Source organism: Sprattus sprattus (assembly GCF_963457725.1).
Source record: "Sprattus sprattus genome assembly, chromosome: 12".
NCBI classification, from domain to species: domain Eukaryota; kingdom Metazoa; phylum Chordata; class Actinopteri; order Clupeiformes; family Clupeidae; genus Sprattus; species Sprattus sprattus.
Window position 1 is genome coordinate 28400618 of NC_137910.1, and position 11806 is coordinate 28412423.

General features: G+C 39.6%; 1 protein-coding gene across 2 annotated transcripts in view; it reads right to left on the reverse strand.

Annotated features, from left to right (window-relative positions):
* Positions 1-10539, reverse strand: part of parga (poly (ADP-ribose) glycohydrolase a) — a 49700-nt gene extending 39161 nt beyond the window's left edge. Inside the window, exons 1-7 of one of the 2 annotated variants that reach the window (XM_080849277.1) lie at positions 10405-10533; positions 9206-9233; positions 7966-8619; positions 7599-7728; positions 5089-5211; positions 2775-2855; positions 2363-2437 (exon numbers count right to left, since the gene is read on the reverse strand). In XM_080849277.1, coding sequence (XP_080705403.1) covers positions 2363-2437; positions 2775-2855; positions 5089-5211; positions 7599-7728; positions 7966-8619; positions 9206-9219 — 1077 coding nt within the window. In that variant the 5' untranslated portion in view covers positions 9220-9233; positions 10405-10533. Of the gene's footprint in view, positions 1-2362; positions 2438-2774; positions 2856-5088; positions 5212-7598; positions 7729-7965; positions 8620-9205; positions 9234-10404 lie in introns of both variants that reach the window. The other variant, XM_080849278.1, reaches the window with a different exon arrangement.
* Positions 10540-11806: the final 1267 nt, after the last annotated feature.

An 11806-nucleotide genomic window follows, 5' to 3' on the forward strand; every position in this document is an offset into this window, starting at 1 on the left:
ACATAATGCACACCATGTTTGTAGGAGACATGGCACTGCACATCATCCCAACAGTGAAGTTTGAAGGTGGGAACATCATGGTGTGGGACTGCTTTTCAGCATATGGTACTGGCATATGTCACACAATTGAAGCAAGGATGAATGGAAAAAATGTATCAAGACATTCTTAATTAAAATCTGCTGCCATCTACCAGGATGATGAAGAGGTAACAAGGGTGGACATTTCAGCAAGACAATGAACAGCCAAGGAAACTCTCAATTGGTTTCAGAGAAAGAAAATAAAGCTGCTAGAATGGCCAAACCTATCACCTGACTTGAATCCAATTGAAAATCTATGGAAAGAACTGAAGATCAGAGTTCATAGAAGAGGCCCAGGGAACTTTCAAGAATTGAAGCCTTTTTGTGTTGAAGAATGGGTCAAACTCACATCTGAGCAATGCATACAAGTAGTTTCTCCATACAGGAAGCGTCTTGAAGCTGTCAAAGGCTTTTGTACAAAGTATTCAATAAATATCAGTAAGCGTGTTCAATACTTTTTTCCTGTGTCATTTCATATTATTAGACATAACTTAATTTCTGAACTAATTTGTTTTGGTTTCTTTGTATGTTTGGATTACCTGGGTTGTTACAAACATCTGGTGAAAATTTCATGTCAATACCACCTTTGGAAATATATTTACTGAGAAAAATGGTGACGTGTTCAATACTTATTTCACCCGCTGTATGTGCTCAAAATGAATCATCATTTTGAAGATGTGCACACTATGTGCTCAAAATGAATCATCCTTTTGAAGATATATGTGCTCAAAATGAATCATCCTTTTGAAGATGTGCACGCTATGTGCTCAAAATGACTATGTGCTCAAAATGAATCATCCTTTTGAAGATGTGCACACTATGTACTCAAAATGAATCATCATGTTTAAGCTTTCCACACAATGTACTCAAAATGAATCATCCTTTTTAAGATGTGCACACTATGTACTCAAAATGAATCATCCTTTTTAAGATGTGCACACTATGTACTCAAAATGAATCATCCTTTTTAAGATGTGCACACTATGTACTCAAAATGAATCATCCTTTTTAAGATGTGCACACTATGTACTCAAAATGAATCATCATTTTTAAGATGTGCACACTATGTACTCAAAATGAATCATCATTTTTAAGATGTGCACACTATGTACTCAAAATGAATCATCCTTTTTAAGATGTGCACACTATGTACTCAAAATGAATCATCCTTTTTAAGATGTGCACACTATGTACTCAATGGAATCATCATTTTTAAGATGTGCACACTATGTACTCAAAATGAATCATCATTTTTAAGATGTGCACACTATGTACTCAAAATGAATCATCATTTTTAAGATGTGCACACTATGTACTCAAAATGTATTTCTGCACACGCCACCCCAGACAATATCTGAATTATTGTTCATTCAATTTCACATACACGGCCAAAATAAAAGTTTCTAATGAACTTTAATTTGGGAAATCATCACCATCCCTATAAACTACTGTGTTTAAATTGCATCCCCTGGGTAGGGCAGAGACAGGCTGCCTTTGGCTGTGAATGTGTCCCATCTGCTGGGCCTGTTGAGGCTGGATAAACAGCAGTGCCTCTCAGGGCTTATGGCAGCAGCTGCTGATGTCACGCTGTTTGCCCAGCGCTGTCTTAATTGGATGACATTCACAGACACAGCCCTCTGGGAGAGGGGGACCAGAAGGGGTAGACGCACACCAATGAGCGTGTAGCTAGACGACGGGCACACAAACCAGTCACGCTCTCCCTAGTGCCGCTGAAGAACCACTTCATTAAAGGGCATTCAGACACACAGTTAGTCAGAACTGGAGCCGGCCAGTGCAGCCCCCACAGGTTGACAGTAGAATGGAGACTACACATAGAGAGGAGAACACAGTTTTATGGAATGCGATTCTGTAGCATACAAGTCTTTTGTCAGAGTTCTGAGGTTGTAAACTGAGTATCTGTCAACATGTAAAAGATAACAGGAATAAGCTACTTTTTAGCCTCCTTTTTTTAGTTCTTTTTCTTTAAATGGAATACCTCATCTACTGTACTTAACAAAAGCTTCATAGTTATTTTATAAAGCAGTGCAACAGTACTTTCTGAGTGATCTATTTTTGAATTGAGCATTACTGAACCAGATTAGAAAAGAAATAATGTCTGAGTAAAGTGAAGATTTAATATGATGTTTTAATTACATTTTCTCAGATAACATTATCATATGCAAATTAACCATCTGCAGGGACTGTTTTGAGTCAAGGCCAAAGAGAACCATTTCCTGTGTCTGTTCTGTATACATTTTTCCTTTCCAGAAAGGTTGATACTTACGTCAGTGCAAAGAACATTGAGGGCTGTGAAGTCCCATCGCTTGGCATGGGCGGTACTGTATCTCAGAATCGCATCCTACAAGATAAGAATTGGTAATGAAACTTTACATATCCTTTATTAATCTATGAATTTTCTCCTAGGTCTTAACATGGAGGAAAACAAAAGTTTCACTGAAAATCTGTTTTTTTTCCTGTAGGAATTTCTGTGCTAGGTTGTTGTGGAAATAGCTTTCAACATAAATGCATCAACTTTCTTGAAAGTAGTATTTAGAGCTTTGAACCTCTGATTAACCTGATTGCATTACTGAAAATCTGAAAAATGCTGTACTTTCCTGATGAAATGGGATTTAATTTTCAAAATCTATTTCTATATGACCTACTTAGAAATAGTAATTTCCATGATGTAAACTTACCCTAATGTCCAGTGAGCTTTTGCATTCACTTTCCAAAGCTGCACAGATCAAGTCCCATCTACTTTGGACAGTGTTTCCATCCTAAAGCAAACATATCAACCATTAAATAAGACTTAAGACTACGGATAAAAGCAAATAGTTACCTTCTAGCATCAAAGTTGTTAGCTTGCTGATACAAAGCAATGCACTGTACTGTTCTTCCTAGGCAAGCTTCTTCTTATTATTGAAAGCATGCAAAGCAATCCCTCGTTTTCTCTTTTGTACCCTAGCAATGCCCTGGAACCCAGCATAGCATCCACCTTAATTACCATAGCAACTGCCATGACTAACGGAGCAACACCCTAGCAACCACTTCAGTTACCCAAGCATACCTCCAAGCGTACCATAATGACACCAAAGCAACCACCTTAGCAACACCAGCGCAACTGCAAAAACGACTCTAATGACACCATAGCAACACCTTAACAACCGTCATAACTACCCTAGCAACCACTTAAACCAACTTAGCAACACGTAGGCAACCGCCATATCTACCCGAGCGACCCCCTAGCAACCAGCATAGTAACAACGGCAACCACTAAAGCTCCCAAAGCAACTTCCAACACTACTATAACGACACCCTTGCAACCACCTTCTAGCAACCACTTCCATAATGACAACCCAGAAATCATCATAGCAACCAACCACTGTGACTACCTGAGCAACACCCTAGCAGTCAGCAAGGCAACCACTTCAGTCAGTTCCCACAGCAACAACCATAACTACCCTAGCAACCACCTTAATTACCCAAGCAAAATCCTAGCAACCACTATTATGAAAATCTATTAAGTGCCCTAACTCCCATACCAACCCCTTGAGTACCATAACAACACCCACCCTAGCAAACACCTTAACCACCCAAGCGACACCTTAGTAACTGCCACAACTATCCTAATGACACCCTAGCATTCACTTTAGCAATCACCTAAAGCGTTGTGCACACGAAGTCTAGTTTGTTTGCATCCGATCTGTTCATAATACCGATAGCCCTATCATAAAGACGAACACTCTCTATCCGCACGCGGTTTCCGCAACGATCGAAGTCTGGGGTAGAAAGTGAGTAGCTTCGAATCGGTACGGGGGCTGGTGTTCGTCTGCACGGTTTCACGCAACCTGATGACGTCATTGCCCCACGTGATCTTTGCGCGATCTCCAACCACTATATATACAACTTGTTCTCCCTCAAAATCTCACTCGTGGTGGGCCTCGAATTCACTAACATTAACCCAGTCTTCTGATTTTTGATTAGCCTCCTATCTTTATCTAATTCTTCTTATTCAGACGTAACATTACTTTCATGACCACAAATATAAATTGGCCAGCGATTTAATTTGCTTTTTTATTCATAAATGTATGTAAAATGGACGGAGCAAAGCATCATGGGAACTGGGATGACAGACATGTCATGTTGTACTGTTCCAAACTCTTTATTATCAATAGAAAAAATAATTAATTTTCGCATATCCTTTAGTCTAACCACTGATTTTATTAAGCATCATAATGTAATGTTGTTAATTGGAGCTTGAATGTCTTGTGTAATGTGTTTATCCTCGAGCTTTTTAGACTCTTCTTCTAGGTTTTTCACGTTTTTTCAGTTGTGTAAAGCGCCACCCACAGGCGTGAGGTATGTACTACAGCCCGTTCAACACAATCTGGTTGCTCAGTTTTTACGCAAATCTCTCGTTGCCAGCCTCCGTATTTACCAAATTAAAAGATTCGATTGGTGTGAAAAGTAAATCCGATTCGGAGGCCCTAGACTTCGTGTGCATATGACCTAAACCCTCGGTTCCCAAACTAGGGTTCAGGGGGTACGCGGGGAGAACATTTGATTTGCGTTTTCAAAGTGAAAAAGCCCATTACATTTTCAGACTGAGCTATAAATAGACATGAAATCTTAAATAGTCTGAATAGCCAAGTCACATTGCCAAAAAATCTCATGTATACCAATATTCAGCAAAATAATTACACTGCCAAAAATAGCTACAGGTACAGAGCCAACAATTTTCCGCGATTACGGAAAACGGACGGAATTCGCAGAATGTAGCCTACCCTTTGAAATCAAATTGCAACTTTCAGACTGAACCATCGTTTGTGCATCCAAATCGCTCAAATTCCCCTGTATTTTGCACTGCAAGACTGTATTTCTTTCAAATAAACGCAACAATAATTGCAACGATGAACAAACATTAATTAAAAAAGATTTGTTTATGCACGTAAATCTAATTTTGTCTATGGCATCCAAAACTATTTCACTTCAGTTCATCCTGGAACCTACTTCTGTCTCAACTGGGAAGAGGTTCTTCTCAGAACAGGGCATCTTCACAGACATGTCGTCCCAAGTCTCTCTGAACTTGCCTGGGTAAGGCATAGGGACTTCACCTTCTCTAAGCAGGTCTGTCTGTTGAAACACGTGAACAGAGAATACAGGGTAAGTGTTCAAACATATTGATTTGCTTAAATACCCCCTGGCCATACATTGAAAGATTATGAGGAATTACATTGAATAATTTTGACATTTTAGCCTAATGTAATAACTGATTTCTACTTCACTCAGTGAACAATCTGTTTCACTCAGTGCCCAATCTGGAGCTGTCCCCTCTATATTCATTACATGGTTATTATCATAACGTCTAACTAGACATACTGTTATATGAATTATTACCATGTTAACTTCTCAGCAATGCTTTATTATACCCTTGTATGATGTCCTGAGTCAGATCAGGGTTATTATATCAAGGTGTAACCCGTGTTTAGTCAATTTAAACATTGTCTATCAATGCTGGTTATACCCAGGTCAAGGCCATTCAGATTGGACCTTCTTCACTACCTGGGATAACATTAGATAAAAACAGAACATATAGTATAGTGTACAACAGAAGTGAGTACACCTTTGTGCAATACCACGTGTCAAGTATTTCAAAATTGTATCACCTTACAGTAATTGTATTACTTGCAATTGCACAATTACTAACAGTTTTCTGTTTACTAACTCACAGTTTAGATTTACTACATTAAAAATACAGGCCCCACATTAAACACTCAATGCAACAAAAGTCAGAAGACATTTCATGGCTGAGATTAAAATATTTTAGTTTTTCATTATTTTGTATGTCCACCTTTATTTTTGATGACAGATTGAATTCTCCTCGGTGTGGAGGACACTAATGTTGCTCATATTTTACCGGAGAGAGGATGGAGGGGTTGTATTGCTCTACCCTTCAATTTAAAATCTATTGGATTCAAATCAGGCGACATACTTGGCTTTGGATCATTATCATGCTGGAATATTCCTCTTCTGCCAAGCTTCTGGAGACTGGGAATAATCTTCTCAGACAACATCTTTTTCACTCATTCAGCCTCATATCACACTCCCACCTCTGTGCTTCACTATCGTGACTACACTTTCACTTTGGTAGTCCTGGCCAGGTTCACGCCAAACCAGCTGGAGCCAATCTGTTTTTTCCTTAGACCACATCCATAGAAACTGACCCAGAAACTCTGATTTCAATTGATAACCCCTGTGCACTAGGGCTGTAACGATACACCTACCTCAAGATTCGATTCGTATCACGATTCTTGACCCACGGTTCGATACACCCCACGATATTATTATTATTATTTATTTATTTTACCTCGCGATTTTTAAAATATATTTTCTAATTCACATTAGAATAAGTATGAGCTATAAAAAAAATGAAGAAACCATTTATAACCAAATATTGAGGTTTTTATTACTCAAAGCAATGCTGTTGAAAAACATTCAACAAACTTCGGAACCTGTTATCTATCTGCAGAGCAAATGTCAGGCTCATACAAAAACATTAACGTGAATTCATTGATGCTAATACCTAGCGCGGTCTCTATAGGATTTCCCATATCCGTTAGCATTAAGCTAACGTATTTTCTACCACAGTAAAACATGCAATACTATGTGATTGTTTTTAGAAAACTAATGTTACGTGATGAGATTACTAAAATGTAGTCTGCATGTCTGCTCAGTTTAGCAGTGCTACCCAAGCAAAGGTTTGAAAAGAACTTCAAGCTTCAGACTTTCTGTTAGGGAAACAGCTTTCTATCTGCCAAGCAAATGGCAGGCTCATGACAACACGCACAACCTTTGGAAGCATGAACTGCACTGAGTAAATTTTGCGCAACAATTACTTTTTGTATCAAGTGACCGCTGAGGGCATGTCGCGGTTCTGCCTCCTCGCATCGCGATGCAGGTTCGTGGCCCAGAGTGTCGCGATTTCTCGGTTCGATCCAATATCGTTACAGCCCTACTGTGCACTTCTGAAGCACTTGCTCTTATTTCCATTGATAACCCCTGTGCACTCCTGAAGCACTTGCCCATTTGTTTTTCAGAGCTAGATTAAAGTAACGCTGTGTCCGTGGCGTCATTTGAGGAAGACAACCACTGCCGCTCTGATTAGTGGTACTATGGTTTGTGCTATACCTCCTGATTACCTGTTCCTGTGTGTACAGGACCAAAAGACCTGTACTGAACGGTTCATAGGTATACTATTTCAACCCTTAAAGTTAGCAACTTCTTAACTGTAGTAACTCTTTGGCAAGCAGCTGATTAGCAGACAGTGTTACCTGCTTAATTTCATATGAAAGTATGCCACAAATATACAGTACAAATACCATTTGATCATCTGGTCTTGAATGTTGTACTGAAATGTCAATTGCAGACATTTCGGTTGGTTGTAACTCCATGCTGCCTTTGTGAATATGCCTTGTGAGGTGTAGGATGAGTATGCCACATTATGACCAACACTGACTTACCCTGATCATGACATTATGATTGGGTGCAACCTTCAGGTGGGGCAAGGGAGGAGCACACAATGGCATCCTCCTCAGCTCATCAACAGGTGTTCCCATCCACAGTTTGCCTCTTCTATCTTCTTTCAGCTCACTTAGAAAAGCCAACACAGTCACAACAGGACATACATAACACAGTAGTCTACTTTCCTGTTGCTATAAGAATTCATTCATTTCCAGCACTGACACTGAAAAATATTCACATTATCTGTCACAGGAAGGCTGAGTAAAGCACTTAAACACACTACGTAATGCGTAAACTACTGCATAACGCTTGAAATACTTCAGGATGAGTAAAACTTTGTTTTGGTATGGCACATGATAAAAATACCTTTTTGGCAACTTTGTGCAGCTGTTCTCCTGTTGATAAGTTACAGGGTTCAAAACTGACGAGGCAATGCAGTCAGTCTTGTGAGCAGAGCTTTCCACAGCAGCAGCAGCATCACAGTGCTCACCTACTTGCTCTTTGGCCCTTTTGTCCGGCGTGTCTGGCTTGTCTGAGGTGTTTGCCCCTGGTGTTAGACAGGTACCACAGGGTTTTACTAAAGCACCAGTCCCCTCCATAGACTCCTTGCACGTGGAGAGTTTGCATGTTGGACTCTGGGGGCTCAACATTTCCACATCCTGGGTAATGCTAGATGCTTCATTTAAACTCAGACTGAGGGTCTTCCCAGTGGAATTATCGGCAGCTCTACAATCTAGTAAGGGCTTGGAAGGCTTCTGTCCATTTGGAGAATTCACTCGATTGACAGGATAGTCAACCAGGCCAGACTCCGACTCAGCTGACCCACTGATTTGTTCACAGTTCATGTTGGAAGACCCTAAGTGAGAGTCACAAATGACACTCGGGTTCTGGCCACTTCTATCTGTAGACTTTTTACTGTGGTTGCAAGTTTTAGTTGATGCAGAATCCTTTCCATCGGCTTGAAACGGTTTAAGAAGATGATTCCTTGTTTCCTCTGAGTTGAAATCTGTGCTAACAAGGCTACAAAGACAACACAACCAATAATAGAGAATAAGTTCTTAATTTTCAAGTACTGCGCTAAAGTTTTAGTCACTTTAATTGTTTCCCAAAACATTTGTCTTAGACAATTATTTGCTATCCTCATAAGCATTAGTGTATGGACCGGAAATATCATATTTCCAAATGTTTTCCAGTGAGACACTTATATGCATGTTAAAGACAGAAAGCAGCAAAGTAACAGATCCCCATTAAAGATTGAAAAACATCAGATCAAAACTGTCAGAAACCAGTGTAATTTGGGATGACATGAAGAGACTTAATGATTCAAGGCAGCCTAAATAGAAGGAAAAACTGTAGCAAGTTCTCCACAATTCTTAAAACAACCTACCATACCAGCAAATACCTTAACATTTCTTTACAAGTGTACCCATAGTTAAATTGATGCTGTTTTGAAGACAGGCTTGATGCTGTTTTTGTTTTGTTGTTGTTTTCCGTTAACTGCACTTTGTATGTTATAAAGTAAAAACTATTCTCGTCATTATTTTTGAAAGCATATTTTTAAACACTATTAAAAATGTCCAGTAAGCAAAGGCAAAATTGACATTACCTCTCAGCTTCCATCCTGTCCTCCGTCGCTAAAGGACATGTAAGCGATGTAAAAAGGAAAATTATTATTTTTCGCAACTGAAGGCACTAGCCAATACGTTGGTGCCGCATGTAGAGTTCAGTACAAAGTACACAACGTTAACTTATGGGATCAAACTCAAAGGCAAAGAGGCAGCATTTTCTAACTCTATGATGTGAGATTAGTTAAACGGTAAGGTCTAAACTAATAAAGACATGCAGCTGTTATATTTGCGGTTCCCAGAGTTTGCTTCTATACGCTGTTACATTAATCTGTCAAAGGGAACGATATCTTTCAGCCAGGTGACAACAAATTACCTATCCTAGCTAGCTACGTAGCAAAGAGTGGTCAGGAGCTATATTTTCATTCCAGCTATTACTTTTGTATTCTAGCTGACGCAAATTAAAATTCCTTGGTAGTTACTGATGCAATGTGCTTAATTAAATACTCCGTTTCATGACAATGAAAGTAATGTCAACACAGGTATATCGAAAGTCACTTTAGGTCTGTTGAGTCCGACAAAACCCTAAAACTAGCTCCAGCTCTTTATTCCAACTATATGAGATCATATCACGAAATTACAAAGTCTCGCTTATGTGTATCTTACAAATAATTAAGCAACAGCAGCAAGTGTAACGGGGTCCAGGGGACAGTTAACTAGCTAACGTTATAGCATTTACATGAGTTGTGGGGTTAGCTGATGGTGGCTGTCTAAACTAATAGTATCATACCTTTCTAATAAGCCTGTTAGCTAGTTTACCAAATAAACTGTAAACTGGGACTTTGTATCGATTTCGAAAAAGCATGCGAAAATGTAGGTTTCTGTTACTGTTACACAGTGCGTAGACGCTGGTGATGTGCTGTTAAGTTAGCTGGATAATGTTAGCTATTACAGTAACTCCACACATCTTACTAGCTTTAAGGAAGAATACAGTAACTGGGCTTATCTCCCAAGCTGATTGAATGACAGAAGCTCAAACAGAAAATTGTCAATAACTTAGATTGAAAAGCTTTGGTACTTCTATCGCATGCTAGCCAACAAACTCTTCGGCTAACTATTGGCTTTCAAGTCTATTAGCTAGTAGCTAACTCGCTACTAAATGTTACTTGGCTAGCTAGCTACACTGACAGTGCCATATGGATAGTCTGCTTCATGTATTAGTCACAAGACCTTAACTTACATTAACAATGTGCATTGTGTTTCATTGATATGACAAACAATGAAATCTTTCTCCACGATTTGGGCGTTGTTTTTCGAGCCACTACCGATAGTTTTCCTGTCTCGCAAAATTGTTTACTTTTAGAGCGTGACGTCTTACTGAAGAGACCAATTGAACCTTGAGGAAGTGTCGTCACTTTGTAGTCCAATAGTGAGAGTGACCGTCGTCATTTTGTATGCGGCGGATTAGCATTTTTGCTTTAGGTATCATTCATAAGAAACTGCAAGGTGTGAGTTAAAAGTTGTTTGTAAACATAGATACCAATCTAGAGTCCCTCATGTTGCCTGAGGCAATTTTTCGCTGCTTTAGCATATCGGTTACACCATTGATCGTTTATTGTTACGAGATAAAACAGTTACAAAGACAGACTGATACCTATATGCGCATGAACCAGAACCTATTTTTTTTAATAGCACAGCAAGATTAATACAGTTTAAAGAGGACTCTTTTACCATTGCAACAGCCCAGCAATGGTATAGCAGGTATAGCAGGGATGCAGGGCGACTTGACAGTAGTGATGTGTCGTTCGTGAACGATTCGTTCATTTTGAACGAATCCTTACAACGACTCGAGAGTAACGAGTCCTCTCAAAAAAAGATTTGTTCTTTTTCTCGTTCATGACCGCGCATCGGGACAACTGGGACTGTTGCATTGGCTAAGCCAAGGAAACAGAAATTATTTGTTGAATGCAGGTCACGTAAAAATTATCCAAAGACCCGTATCCAAGAGACCCAGTCGGAAAAAGAACGAATCATTTCTGTTTCCTCTAGCTGACTGTACTGAGCCTATGCAGGTCACGTGGAAAAGGATCCAACGACCCATATCCGGCAGATGAACGAATCATAGATCCAAAGACACGGTTGTCAAAAGAACGAATCATTGAACGAAAGACACGTTTGGCAAAAGAACGAAACATTGAACGAAAGACCGATATCCGGCAAAAGAACGAATCATTGAACGAAATACCCATATCCGGCAGATGAACGAATCATAGATCCAAAGACACGGTTGGCGAAAGAACGAATCATTGACCCAAAGACACGTTTGGCAAAAGAACGAAACATTGAACGAAAGACTGATATCCGGCAAAAGAACGAATCATTGAACGAAAGACCGATATCCGGCAGATGAACGAAACGTTGATCCAAAGACGGTCGGGAGGTGAACGATTAGGTCATCTGCCGGATACAAGTATTTGGATCATTTTTCACGTGATCTGCATAGGCTCAGCATGGGAAGCTAGAGAAAACCGAAATGTTTCGTTCATTTTGACTGGGTCTTCGGATACGGGGCTCTGGATATTTTTTCACGTAGCCTAACCTGCATAGGCTCAGAAGAGTAAACAGAACGGACTTATTAACCT